Source organism: Bos mutus, chromosome 5 (assembly GCF_027580195.1).
Source record: "Bos mutus isolate GX-2022 chromosome 5, NWIPB_WYAK_1.1, whole genome shotgun sequence".
Taxonomy (NCBI): domain Eukaryota; kingdom Metazoa; phylum Chordata; class Mammalia; order Artiodactyla; family Bovidae; genus Bos; species Bos mutus.
Window position 1 is genome coordinate 108,086,968 of NC_091621.1, and position 14,065 is coordinate 108,101,032.

At 42.5% G+C, this 14,065-nt stretch overlaps 1 protein-coding gene across 1 annotated transcript in view; it reads left to right on the forward strand.

Annotated features, from left to right (window-relative positions):
* The first annotated feature begins 5,315 nt into the window (after nt 1-5,315).
* The window catches only part of SLC25A17 (solute carrier family 25 member 17), a 43,345-nt gene continuing 34,595 nt past the window's right edge, over nt 5,316-14,065 (forward strand). The window contains exon 1 of the mRNA XM_005899460.3: nt 5,316-5,500. Within this exon, the coding sequence (XP_005899522.1) occupies nt 5,447-5,500 (54 nt within the window). The 5' untranslated portion in view covers nt 5,316-5,446. The remainder of the gene's footprint in view (nt 5,501-14,065) is intronic.

The window sequence follows — 14,065 nt, forward strand, 5'->3', positions numbered from 1 at the left end:
GTGCTGTGAGTACCTCAGGACCAGCTACTGCTGGATTTTTTATTTGATTTATACATTACCTAAGTATGTTCTAACATAAGTGGGTAAAAGTAAAATTATTTTCCTGAAAATGTATCCTGTGCTTTTAGATTTCTAAGTTAATATAAAGTACGTACTCCTTTCATTAGGAACTCAACATCATAACATCATTTCTACACCAGAAATGTCCTTTTCTTGTGCCAATGATGCTATAAAAAGGAAAAGTAAAGGAATTTTTTTCTGCTTAAAAATACATAGTTACTGGATATTTCTAGCTACATTAAAAATAAAGTATGGCTTCAAACTGAATATTGACTGTTCCCACCACCGTCACTCCCCTTTTTTTTCAGCACATGTCCTATATTTTTTATGTGTCTATCACTCATCCTAAGGTATTTTCTAAGCACAGTATACTTTAGATTATACAGTGTTGTTAAGAAGGAGACCTACAAATACATTCTTTTGAGTAAAACGGAGCTTTACATATCCTCAGGTAGCAGTTCAGAGGCAAGCAGTTCTGCCATATTTAGGAACAGGAGAGGGCATCAAGGAAGCCTATGCTGAAATACTTTAAAAAATGGGAAACAAAATGTTCATTTGAAGGGCACTGGTTAAGTGAGGAATGTCACATCATTGGTTGTGATGAAGTGTATTAGTCCACTTGTAACGGGCCCTATAGTTGAGTTGCTCAGTTGTATCTGACTCTGAGCCCATGGACTGCAGCACGCCAGGCTTCCCTGTCCATCACCACCTCCCGGAGCCTGCTCAGACTCATGTCCATCGAGTTGGCGATGTCATCCAACCAATAAGGGACTGAAAAAATTCGTTTTAAAACTGGTGCAGTGATTAAAATTAAATGTATAGCAATATTTATAACCAATAAAGTACACTTTTAAGTGAAGTGCATGCGTTAAGTAGGCAAACAGTTAATGATAGCCAATAAAATTAAATCGAAACTAAAGAAGGCATGTTGATTTGGCGAAAGCTTTAAAACTATGGCTTGTAAGTAGGTGGAACCAGGGTAGTGAAGAGATAAATAGCATAAATATGTATAAATACTATGAAAATCTAGATATCCTGTTATATAATAAGGATGTTCTTTAGTACACTCATCTCATTGGGACATTTTCAGGTTGTGTAACCTGACTACATGCAAGTGTAGAAATGAATAGGAAGGTGATCAGTTCTAAGTTCCTATTTTATTTTGTACTGATAATACAGGTGTGAACAGAAGGAGGCTAAAGATTTAATATACTGTTTCTATAGTGTGGGACTTAATGCTTGTATAGTTCAGGGAGCTCTCTTTTAAGAAAAGTAGTACATAATTAGGAATACTGAGATGTGAAATTATTTTTTGACAGCTGCTATGCAAAAGATTTCACAGAGATGGACATGCTGTCTGCATATCATACCGTACAAAGGGGAAATAAGAAAAATTGTGTTCAATTACTGCTATAAAAGGATTCATAAAGTGTGTTTATAAGTCCATATGCTACATAATGCAGTGTGTTCTTGAGAGAGCTTCCAAATTAAGTAGAAGTCCACAAGGGCTGAGTCCTCCGATTAACGGCGGACAAGGTTCTGTGTTCCAGTGCAGAATCCTACCTTCGTTTGACTTTCGGGCCTGGACCTTCATGTCATGACTCTAGGGAGTGGTGGGAGTATTCCTGGGAGAGATTCCTAAAACAGATCTAGCAATAACATGTTAATACGTATGAATAGGTATTCCTAAATCCAGCTATCTCCCCAACTTGCTTGTAACTTAGCTGTGGTCACTGTAGCAACACTTAAATGTGCATGCTTAGTCGGTCAGTCGTGTCTGACTCTGCGACCCTGTGGGCTGTAGCCTGCCTGTCTCTCTGTCCGTGGGGATTCTCCAGGCAAGAGAACAGGAGTGGGTTGCCATGCCTTTCTCCAGGGGATCTTACCAACCCAGGGATGGAACCCAGGTCTCATATTGCAGGATTCTTTACTATCTGTGCCACCAGTGAAGCCCCAGAGTTACAAAGGGATCTTAACCAGTAGCAATTGAAATACTTTCAAATTTTGTGAAAACAGGACCAGGTAAACACTGTTAGGGCCCTCTCCTGGGAGTAAATGTGATAAAAGGCGTAAAACATTGGGCCTCTGGCTGTAATAAGCAGTCAGTTCAGTTCAGTCGCTCTGTCGCGTCTCTCTGCGACCCCATGGACTGCAGCACGCCAGGCTTCTCTGTCCATCGCCAACTCCCAGAGCCTACTCAAACTCATGTCCATCGCGTCAGTGATGCCACCCAACCATCTCATCCTCTGTCGTTCCCTTCTCCCGCGTTCAATCTTTCCCAGCATCAGGGTCTTTTCAAAGGAGTCAGCTCTTCGCATCAGGTGGCCTAAGTATTGGAGTTTCAGCTTCAACATGAGTCCTTCCAATGAATATTCAGGACTGATTTCCTTTAGGATTGACTGGCTGGGTCTCCTTGCAGTCCAAGGGACTCTCAAGAGTCTTCTTCAACACCACAGTTCAAAAGCACCAATTCTAAGGCACTCAGCTTTTTTTATAGTTCAACTCTCACATCCATACATGACTACTGGAAAAACCGTAGCTTTGACTACACAGACCTTTGTTGGTAAAGTAATGTCTCTGCTTTTTAATATGCTATCTAGGTTGGTCATAGCTTTTCTTCCAAGGAGCAAGCATCTTTTTTTTTTTTTTTTGCATCTTTTAATTTCATTGCTGCAGTCACCATCAGCACTGATTTTGGAGCCCAAACAATAAAATCTGTTTCCATTGTTTTTCCATCTACTTGGCATGAAGTGATGGGACCAGATGCCATAATCTTAGTTTTCTGAATGTTGAGCTTTAAGCCAACTTTTCATTTTCATCAAGAGGCTCTTTAGCTCTTCACTTTCTGCCATAAGGGTGGTGTCATCTGCATATCTGAGGTTATTGATATTTTTCCCGGCAATCTTGATTCCAGCTTGTGCTTCTTCCAGTCCAGCATTTCTCATGATGTACTACTCTGCATATAAGTTAAATAAGCAGGGTGACAATATACAGCCTGGACATACTCCTTTCCCAATTTGGAACCAGTCTGTTGTTCATGTCCAGTTCTAACTGTTGCTTCTTGGCCTGCATACAGATTTCTCAGGAGGCAGAAAAGGTGGTCTGGTATTTCCATCTCTTTAAGGATTTTCCACAGTTTGCTGTGATCCACACAGTCAAAGGCTTTGGCATAGTCAATAAAGCAGAAATAGATGTTTTTTGGAACTCTGTTGCTTTTTTGATGATCCAGCGGATGTTGGCAATTTGATCTCTGGTTCCTCTGCCTTTTCTAAATTCAGCTTGAACATCTGGAAGCTCATGGTTCATGTACTATAGAAGCCTGGCTTGGATAATTTTGAGCATTACTTTGCTACTGTATGAGATGAGTGCAATTGTGTGGTAGTTTGAACATTCTTTGGCATTGCCTTTCTTTGGGATTGGAATGAAAACTGACCTTTTCCAGTCCTGTGGGCACTGCTGAGTTTTCCAAATTGGCTGATACATTGAGTGTAGCACTTTCACAGCATCATCTTTTAGGATTTGAAATAGCTCAACTGGAATTCCATCACCTCCACTGGCTTTGTTCGTAGTGATTCCAGGATGTTTGGCTCTAGGTGAGTGATCACACCATCGTGGTTATCTGGGTCATGAAGATCTTTTTTGTACAGTTCTGTGTATTCTTGCCACCTCTTCTTAATATCTTCTGCTTCTGTTAGGTCCATACCATTTCTGTCCTTTATTGTGCCCATCTTTGCATGAAATGTTCCCTTGGTATCTCTAATATTCTTGTAGCGATGTCTAGTCTTTCCCATTTTATTGTTTTCCTCTATTTCTTTGCATTGATCACTGAGGAAGGCTTTCTTCTTTCTCCTTGCTATTCTTTGGAACTCTGCATTCAAATAGGAGTATCTTTGCTTTTCTTCTCTGCCTTTAGCTTCTCTTCTTTTCTTAGCTATTTGTAAGGCTTCGTGAGACAACCATTTTGCCTTTTTGCATTTCTTTTTCTTGGGGATGGTCTTGATCACTGCCTCCTGTACAGTGTTATGAACCTCCATCCATAGTTTTTCAGGCACTCTATCAGATCTAATCCCTTGAATCTATTTGTCACTTCCACTGTATAATTGTAAGGGATTTTATTTAGGTCATACCTGAATGGTCTAGTGGTTTTCTCTGCTTTCTTCAATTTCAGTCTGAATTTGGCAATAAGGAGTTAATGATCTGAGCCACAGTCAGCTCCTGGTCTTGTTTTTGCTGACTGCGTAGAGCTGCTCCATCTTTGGCTGCAAAGAATATAATCAATCTGATTTCCGTATTGACAATCTGGTGATGTCCATATGTAGAGTCTTCTCTTTTTTTGTTGGAAGAGGGTGTTTGCTATCACTTGTGCATTCTCTTGGCAAAACTGTTAGCCTTTGACCTGCTTCATTTTGTACTCCTAGGCCAAATTTGCCCGTTACTCCAAGTAGCTCTTGACTTCCTACTTTTGCATTCCAGTCAAGGACTATCAATCACAAGGGTATTATGAAAGTAAACTTGATGGTTCTGAAACTGGCAGAGACCCATGACGATGGTACCTAAGTGACTGAAGTTGAAGTCCTGAAACCTGGTGTCACAGTATGTTGTGGGTGAGCGGTAGAATGTGGTTTTTCTAATTTTGTGTAGTTTGTTTTCACTTAGCAATATGGAATTTTCTTCGGTATTTTTTTTTCTTCAGTATTTTCTAAAGTACGTTTAAATTTACATAAATTAACTTTTGTAATCCTAGCAGTATTAACACTGTCGTTTCACAAAGGAGGAAACCAATAGGTTAAAATTTTTTTACGAGGTGCCAACTAGTTTGTTCCCACCTCCATCTGATCATTTTGATTTCCTGAAGCTCAAGTTCTCTTCCCACCAGGGTTTTTCAGAGGGGAGAACATTGCCCAATCAACATGTATGTCTTCTTGACGAAAATGTGACTAAAAATACTAGCTAGAGAAAATATGAGTAAAGTCTTAGAGAAACAGGAAGATGAGACCCCATCTTGCTTGTCTCCAGCTAGTCTTACGAAGAGATGTGGAGGAAAAAAAAGGTTTTCTTAAGTCCCCAGTGTTGGAGTAGGTGTAAAGCACCACCGGGCAGATCGCGACAACGCGAGGAAACAACAGTTGACCTCCCGGGTGCCGAGTTTCCGCGAGACCCAACGCTCCACGTGAACGCCGCAGCACCACTCTGCCCCGCCCCGCGCCAGCGCCGGGCCAGGAGACGCGGGCGCCCTGCGACCCGGAAATGGTTGTTCTGGAGGAGGCGGGCCTAAGGGGGTGGAGCTTGTGACTCTCCTGCCCGGTACTCTGGCGCAAGTTTCGCCAGTCGATTTGGCTTCAGCTTCTGCTGGGAAACTGCAGCCGGGTGTGCAGGAACCGCACTTATGTCTTCCGTGCTGTCCTACGAAAGCCTGGTCCACGCCGTGGCGGGAGCCGTGGTGAGGCGGGGTCTTCATGCCCGGGCCACTGCGGGGTGTGGGGCTTCTCTGAGGCCAGACCAGGCTTTGGCTGGGGGAAGGGGATGACAAGGCGATCGTGTCGTGACTGGGGCGTAGAGGAATGGGGCATAAGCTAAATGTTGCTGGGAGAATTTGGTGTAAAGGCCGACACCCTCTCCGCTCCTGGCTACAGTATCTGGGATGTGTGTGTGTGTGGCGGGGGCGGGGGGAAGTGTTTGTCCCACACACCCACAAGGAGGAAGGTATTGTTGTTCTCTTTGCCATCTGAAATTTAAAGGGCAGTCGTCCTCCTGTCCCACCCCACTGGGCGCACAAACTTTGACTGGACCAGAGGAAAACCTAGGTGTGAAGCTGTGTTGCTTAATCACATTCTTAACCAAACAGTCTCTTTTCACACACTAAACTGCAGGTGAGAGGCAGAACCCAGGAGGGATACATACCTCTGGCCAATATTGTTGGCAGGAGAAGATACCATTTTTTTTTTTAAGTCAAGAGCAAAGTTGCTTTTACTGCAGGTGTGGTTTACTATGAGGAATGCTCTTGGTTCTTGAGCTTCTGGATGTCTCACTTCCATTTGACACCACTCTTTTGGTTCAGTACCTTCCTCTCTGGTTCTCATCCTGGTTCTCATTCTGGCTCTCTGCTTTCCTACATCCTTCTCTAGCTATGCACCTGATATCACTGGGACTTCAGAGGCATATAACTGGCTGAATCCTCTCCTCTTCAGTTCAGTTCAGTCGCTCAGTCGTGTCCGACTCTTTGCGACCCCATGAATCGCAGCAGGCCAGGCCTCCCTGTCCATCACCAACTCCCAGAATTTACTCAAACTCACGTCCATCGAGTCGGTGATGCCATCCAGCCATCTCATCCTCTGTCGTCCCCTTCTCCTCCTGCCCCCAACCCCTCCCAGCATCAGGGTCCTTTCCAATGAGTCAACTCTTCCCATGAGGTGGCCAAAGTACTGGAGTTTCAGCTTTAGCATCCGTCCTTCCAATGAACACCCAGGACTGATCTCCTTTAGAATGGACTGGTTGGATCTCCTTGCAGTCCAAGGGACTCTCAAGCGTCTTCTCCAACACCACAGTTCAAAAGCATCGGAGCTCATGTTCTGTGCAGACTAATGGAGGCTGAGCCCCAACTCCATCCTTGTTAGATAAGTGGCCTAAAAACTTTACTTTCCTAATCTTTAAATGGAGGCATTGACACCTACCTCACAGAGTTGTTATGTGAATTAGATGACACAGTAGTTGATGGAAGTGCCTGATTTAGGAGTCCTAGTTCGCTCAGACCAGAAGAGCCTTTCAGCCAGAGTAAAGGCGCTGAAATGGAAGCTTGCTTGATATACCCTAGGATAGGCCTGGAGACCTTTGGAGTGGAGAAGCAAAGGGGGGCAAACAGGTTTCAGGAGACCAAATTGTGTGCGAATTTTAACCCTGAGTGTGAAAGGCAGCTGGCTAGCTGTTAGAGCAAGTTATTTTGAGCATGCAGCAACTTGCTTACATTTTAAACATGATCACCATGGCTGCTCTGTTGGCAGTAGACTGTAAGGGAACAAGGGTGAAGGCACGGAAACCATCAGCCCGCCAGGATGGTAGCAGTGGAGGTGGTGAGAAGAGCTCATTCACCTGGAATGTATTTCTAAGATAGAGCTACCAGGGTTTTGATGGTAGATTGGATGTGGGATGTAATAGAATAAGAGCTGGTTGACTCCCAAGTGTTTTGGCCTTGAGCAACTGGAAGGATTGTATTTCCATTTACTGAGATGGTGAAGACTATAAAGGAGCAGCTTCTGGGGGAAAGATGAGAATGGTTTTGGGTTTTATTTTTATTTATTTTTACTTCTTGGCCATGCCACTCAGCATGCAGGACCTTAGTTCCGGGGCTCGGGATTGAGCCTGTACACCCTGCATTGGAAACTCAAGTCTTAACCACTGGACCACCAGGGAAATCCCTGGGTTTGGTTTTTGATAGTTAAGTTCGAAATGCCAAAGAGTAGTCATGAGACTAGATGAGCTCACCAAAGAAATGAGTTTTGTGAATGGAGGAGAAAAGTCTCAAAGGATTAGCCTGGAAGCAATGAGAGGACTAACAAAGGAGAGTTGGAGAAGGCAATGGCACCCCACTCCAGTACTCTTGCCTGGAAAATCCTATGGACGGAGGAGCCTGGTAGGCTGCAGTCCATGGGGTCGCAAAGAGTCAGACACGACTTAGCGACTTCACTTTCACTTTTCACTTTCATGCATTGGAGAAGGAAATGGCAACCCACTCCAGTGTTCTATGCCTGGAGAATCCCAGGGGCGGTGGAGCCTGGTGGGCTGCCGTCTATGGGGTTGCACAGAGTCAGGCACGACTGAAGCGACTTAGCAGCAGCAGCAGCAGCAGCAAAGGAGACTAAGGAAAGGCTGCATTGGGTAGGAGGTGAACTATTAATAAGAGAATGTGGTGTTCTGAGAGTTGCACACAGGAGGGTATAGACCAACTGGGTCAGATGCTGCCTATGAGTCAAATAAGATGAGGACTGAGGATTGACCGTTGGATTTATCAATGTGTTTATCAACATGATAAATCCAGTGGTGAACTGAGAAGACTTGTTTTGGTGGATTTGTAGGGTGAATAGTGGCAGTGCATCAAAGAGAGAATGAGATTGGGAAGATGGGAAATGTTTCTTCTCCTTTCTTTTTCTTAATAAATAGCATTCATTCAGCATCTTTATTGAGAGCTTTGTATGTGCCATGCACCGATTTAGGTGCTAGAAATAGAGTGGAGAACAAAAGTTTTTTTCTTTACAAAGTTTGCTTTCTAGTGGGGAAGTCAAGACAATAATTGACTAAGTCAAAAAACAGATTTTATGTAGTGTTAAGTTTTATGAGAGAAATAAAATAAGAGTTAACAAACTTTTTCTTTAAGGAGGCAGCTGGTAAATAATTTAGGCGTATGGTCTCTGGCAAAGCTACTCAACCCTGCCAAGATGGTTTGAAAGCAGTCATTGACAGTAATGGACGGAGCGGTGTTCTGATGAAGTCTTAGTTTACAAAGCCAGTCATTGCATAGACTTGACTCTTGCAGCTAGTTTTCTGAGTTCTGCTGTAGGCAGTAATTAGGGGTAGAGATGATATAGCTTATTTTAACCTGCAAAGGCATTTCTTTTTTTTTCTGTCTCGTTTCCTATTTTCCTCGTGTTAACAATTCTGCTTGAAATTAAGCACCTGAAATTTTCAATGGTTTTTCTTTCTCCCATAAGCTATGTTAGATTATCTACTAGATATACTTTTGTAAGAATAATTTCTTTTCCTCTTGCTTCCTGGAACCTGTTAGAATGAGAAATTGAATTGTGTTTTGTTGCTTTATTGAATATCAGGCTGAGAGTGGTTCTCTTAACTCTTTGCAAATTTCTGTTTTAAGGATAAACTTCACAACATGGACCTACTTTCTTCTAATTGCTACCAAAGGAAAACAGTTTCACCACAAAATGTCACTACATTTGATGAGAAAAATGGCATTACTTTTAATGTATAGTACTGTGGTTTGATTGACTCATGTTTAGTTAAATGCCTTGGCCATACAAAGTTTTGAGATGATCCAGGAGAGCATAGGGGTTAGGAGCACTTGAGTGCCTGAGTGCCTGACTTGAGCAAGGCAGCCTGTATCAGAAATGCTGGCAGTTTCCCTCACCAGCTTTTTGTCTTTGATATAAACTGGTGTAATTACTTGTTGCTTCTCCCTGAAAGATTGTTAGGTCATTGTTTAAGATGTTGATTTACAGCCTTTTTGAGTGGACATGTTTCATGTTTGCTTAGTCACTTTTTTCCAGGTTCTACGCTTTCTCACCTCAAGTGTGGTGTATGCGCATACACATAATACTGTGAAAGTTAAACAGATTAGTGATTTGGAGTGCTTTATGGTACATTTTGGTATAATTGCAGATAATCTCAAGTATTTGAGAACCAGAATTGTGCTGTTTCAGGAGAATGCTTTATGGCTAGTCGATGACTGTTGCCTGATACAATTAATGGCCTCATATGTAAATAATTCTCAAAATTTTGAGTATAACTGGATTTATAATTGTATATTTTTGGTTCTCATATTAGCTTCTGAAGGTAGACTTTATTTGAAGAAATGTACATTTGTAATTAAAAAGAGATTTTATTAGTCTAGAATTTGAAAAGTGAGATTGGTTGGAATTGTCTAGGGGGTTTAGATGCTGAAACAGACATTGGGATTGTAATGATGATAATTAATTGGTAGCTTTCAAGAGACTTCTTTTTCCCTATTGTTTATTTAAAATAAAAAAATTAATTGCATAATTTGTTTTAAAAGAATTACATTTCATTGAATAAATGCTGATGGTTAAAGAATTCAAGTCTTATAGAAATATGAAAGTTTTCCTTTGTTCTTCCTTTTACCTTTTATTGTTCTGTGACTCAAAGCTCAGACAGAGCCATCCTTAGAACTGTGTAAGAAAGCTTATTCAGAGCACTTTTCACCAGTTGGTATCAAAAGAGAAAATTAAGCACAACTGTCTGACTCCTGGGCTTGTGAGGTAGCACGAGTGGTAAAGAACCTGCCTGCCCATGCAGGAGGTGTAAGAGAAGCAGGTTCAATCCCTGGGTCGGGAAGATCTCCTGGAGGAGGGATGGCAACCCACTCCAGTATTATTGCCTGGAGAATCCAGTGGACAGAGGAGCCTGATGGGCTACAGTCCATACGGTTGCAAAGAGTCGGACATGACTGAAGCAACAGGCACATCTGACTCTTACATACTTAACATTAAGTGGACTTTTTACCTTGTAGGCTCACTACCTGCCTTTTAGAAATAGAAACCAAGCAGAACTTGTTGATTTTCTGTCCAAGGCCTCTGGATATGAAGGTCATGGGAAAGTCTCTGTCCTCGGGAAGCTCTTCTTAGGTGTGTAGTGGTGGTGTATAGTCAACGCTATGGTTTTTCCACTGGTCACGTATGGATGTGAGAGTTGAACCTTAAAGAAGGCTGAGGGCCGAAGAATTGATGCTTTTGAACTGTGGTGCTGGAGAAGACTCTTGAGAGTCCCTTGGACTGCAAGGAGATCCAACCAGTCCATCCTAAAGGAAATCAGTCCTGAATATTCGTTGAAAGGACTGATACTGAAGCTGAAGTGCCAATACTTTGGCCACCTGTTGCGAAGAAATGACTCATTAGAGACAACCCTGATGCTGGGAAAGATTGAAGGCAGGAGGAGAAGGGGGCGACAGAGGATGAGATGGCTGGATGGCATCACCGACTCTATGGACATGAGTTTGAGCAAGCTCTGTGAGTTGGTGATAGACAGGGAAACCTGGTGTGCTGCAGTTCGTGGGGTCGCAAAGAGTCAGACACGACTGAACGACTCAACTGAACTAAATTGTAGGTTTGGGGAAGGTTGTACAGTTCAGTTGCTCAAGGTATCTTATCTACCACCTCAAGGTATCTTATCTACCACCAAGATAAGACCTTGGTGGTACCTAGGAAGAGGTGGTGGGTTGCCCCTGTGAAGGTGATGGGAAGCCCCCAAGGCTGACGTATTACCAAGATTGTGCACAGTGGAAAGAGGTAAAAAAAATCAGCCCACCCACAGGAAAAGAGAATGTTGCTGTGTGGCCCAAAACATGAGATATCCACTATATCATGTTGTTAAAAAGACTTCAGAAATCATTGGCTTTTTAAAAAAAAATATTCTTGTCATATGAGTATTCCATGCTGCTGCTGCTAAGTCACTTCAGTCGTGTCCGACTCTGTGCAACCCCATAGACGGCAGCCCACCAGGCTCCCCCATCTCTGGGATTTTGCAGTCAAGAACACTGGAGTGGGTTGCCATTTCCTTCTCCAATGCGTGAAAGTGAAGTTGCTCAGTCGTGTCCGACTCTGTGCGACCCCATAGACGGCAGCCCACCAGGCTCCTCTGTCCATGGGATTTTCCAGGCAAGAGTACTGGAGTGGGTGAGTATTCCATAATTTATGAATATTTCGCATTGTTTCTGACTTTTCACTGTGGTAAATATTTAGTACAAATGTTAATGTGACCTCACGCCACCGCGTTATGAAGGAACTATGGGATTATTTGGTTACGATTTGGAGGAAGACACGACTATCTGTGTCATCTTGGGTCGTTCATGTTTTCTTTTTGAACTTGAGTTTTCTGAGCTATAAAATGGAAACTTTGCTTACTGGGTCCTCCCGAGAAGTCAGTGTGGTAACACTTGTGGAGTACCTATCTCAATACCTGTGATAGTGTGGTAAACCCATACTCATTCGTTTCTTTATCAGATGTATTCTTGAAAATGCAGCATTTGGCCGATTTTAGAAATTCAGTGGAATTAAAATTTTCTCTCATCTTATGTGGTCAGCTCTGTCCATTCACTTGTGACAGATGACCTCGCCTTTTGCTCTAGATAAAATAGTGGCTACTTGGGATGAGCTTTCTAACGTTTCCATTTTTTCTAATTACAGAATCAGCTACAGTTGTCCTCAGTATTTCCTCCATTGTGCTAATCTCAGGAAAGACGGATGAGGCTGGATTCTGCTACCTTTGATCTTGATCCTCCCCTCTTACATTACCCACAGTTATCTTTTGGGACTTTGCTCCATTCATTTTTCCTTCTTTCCTGTAACTTTAACCTTTTCCCAGTGTTTTTCCCTTCAGCTCTGTCCTGTAATGTAACCACACTGATCTGGTTGAGAAACTGCCCTCTTAGGTGCTGCTCATTTTCCTTCCTTTGATGCTAAGTTTATTTAATGACTAGTCTGTACTCACTGCCTTCCCTCCTCATCCTATTCTGATCACTGGACCTGCTGTCCCACAGACCAACACTGACTTCCAAATGGCTTAGTCTCCTGACTGTTTTTCATTTTTATTTAACTCAGCTTTGTAGTATTTCACACTATTGACCCTCCTACCTTCTTAAAGCTCCTTCTGAAAGAGCCGTATTTTTTTAATGAATTTACTGAGTAACAATTGCTCTTTTGGAAGGAATGTAAGTCAGATCAGATCAGTCACTCAGTCGTGTCCGATTCTTTGCGACCCCATGAATCGCAGCACGCCAGGCCTCCCTGTCCATCACCAACTCCTGGAGTTCACTCAGACTCACATCCATCGAGTCAGCGATGCCATCCAGCCATCTCATCCTCTGTCATCCCCTTCTCCTCCTGCCCCCAATCCCTCCCAGCATCAGAGTCTTTTCCAATGAGTCAACTCTTCCCATGAGGTAGCCAAAGTACTGGAGTTTCAGCTTTAGCATCATTCCTTCCAAAGAAATCCCATTGCTAATTTTAGGGCCCTGATTAATATTGAGCCCTACTGCTAAAAAATGCTATAAAAAGTACATACAGAGAGCAGCATTTCTTGAGTGCCAGCTGTGTGCCTAGTATGATATTGGGTCTTTCCATAAGTTAATTCTTACCTCTTACAGCAGCCCCCACAGTTTTTATTGGTCCCCAGATTACAAATGAGGAAATCGAGGCATGGAGATTTGAAGTAATTTATGTGTGTACTCTAGCTGGCACTTGAACCTCAGTTTATTTTGTTCCAAAGCCCATGCTCCTTCTGACACTCAGGTATGTTTAAGCCTTCTGTTTACCTTGTATATTTGTGTTATCAGTGTGAGGGTTAGCTTGATTGTTGTATCAGGGGAAAGACTTATATTAACTCTGGTTAGGTGAAGAACATTTTTTAATATGAAAGCCACAAATGGCTTTCATCTTTGGAATTTCCTTAGCTCGAGATCTACCACTGACAGTGTATTTTAGTTGTTTTTCTTTTTAAAATAATCCTTCTGTCCAGTAATGCCGTGTACTGTATTAGAAGATGCTGTACACTGGTTTCAGGGGTGCTGCTCTGACTCAACCACTATTTCCGGAGTCCTGGAAATTTGCTTTGGAACTAGCATTGCATTGAGGGGGTCGGGGGATTGTTTTTCATCCTTCAGGAGAGAATTAGCATTTTGGAAATGGTTGAATTTGGTTGGTCGGCCAACCCAAACATCATTGTTTGTGCTGAAAGGGCACGATACTCTGCTTCTGTGTTTATATGTGCCCCTGTCTTGGTATTTCCAGAAGATTGTACATGCTTAGGAAGCCAAGCCTTGACCAGGCTCACCCCACTGTTTCCTTCTGACTTTGTGGTGTTAAGTACCTCACTTCAACTCCATGTGTGTTTGTGTCATTCAAATTAAAAGGTAGACTGGATATTTATTGACCTTTTACAGGAGAGACATAGCCCAGAAAATGAATAAACTATCTGTTTTGGACATATAACCTGAAACGTAGATATTGATACATTATTAAGGAATCCAGGTGCTGACGATGGGATCGTTCACAATAGAGAGAACCAGAAATGCCCAAGAACTTAGGCAAAAAGCGATCTGTATGACTCTGCTTGCCATTTTTATCTCTGGCTGTGATTTGTCTCCTATCTGCAGTATGGTGTTGCCAACTGCCTAAAGGTTTTGTTTTCTGTTTAGTCATTAATTAATTAGTTAAAAGTTCCTGTCCATAGTCTTAATAAGGAAGATAAACTCATTAACAACTAGATA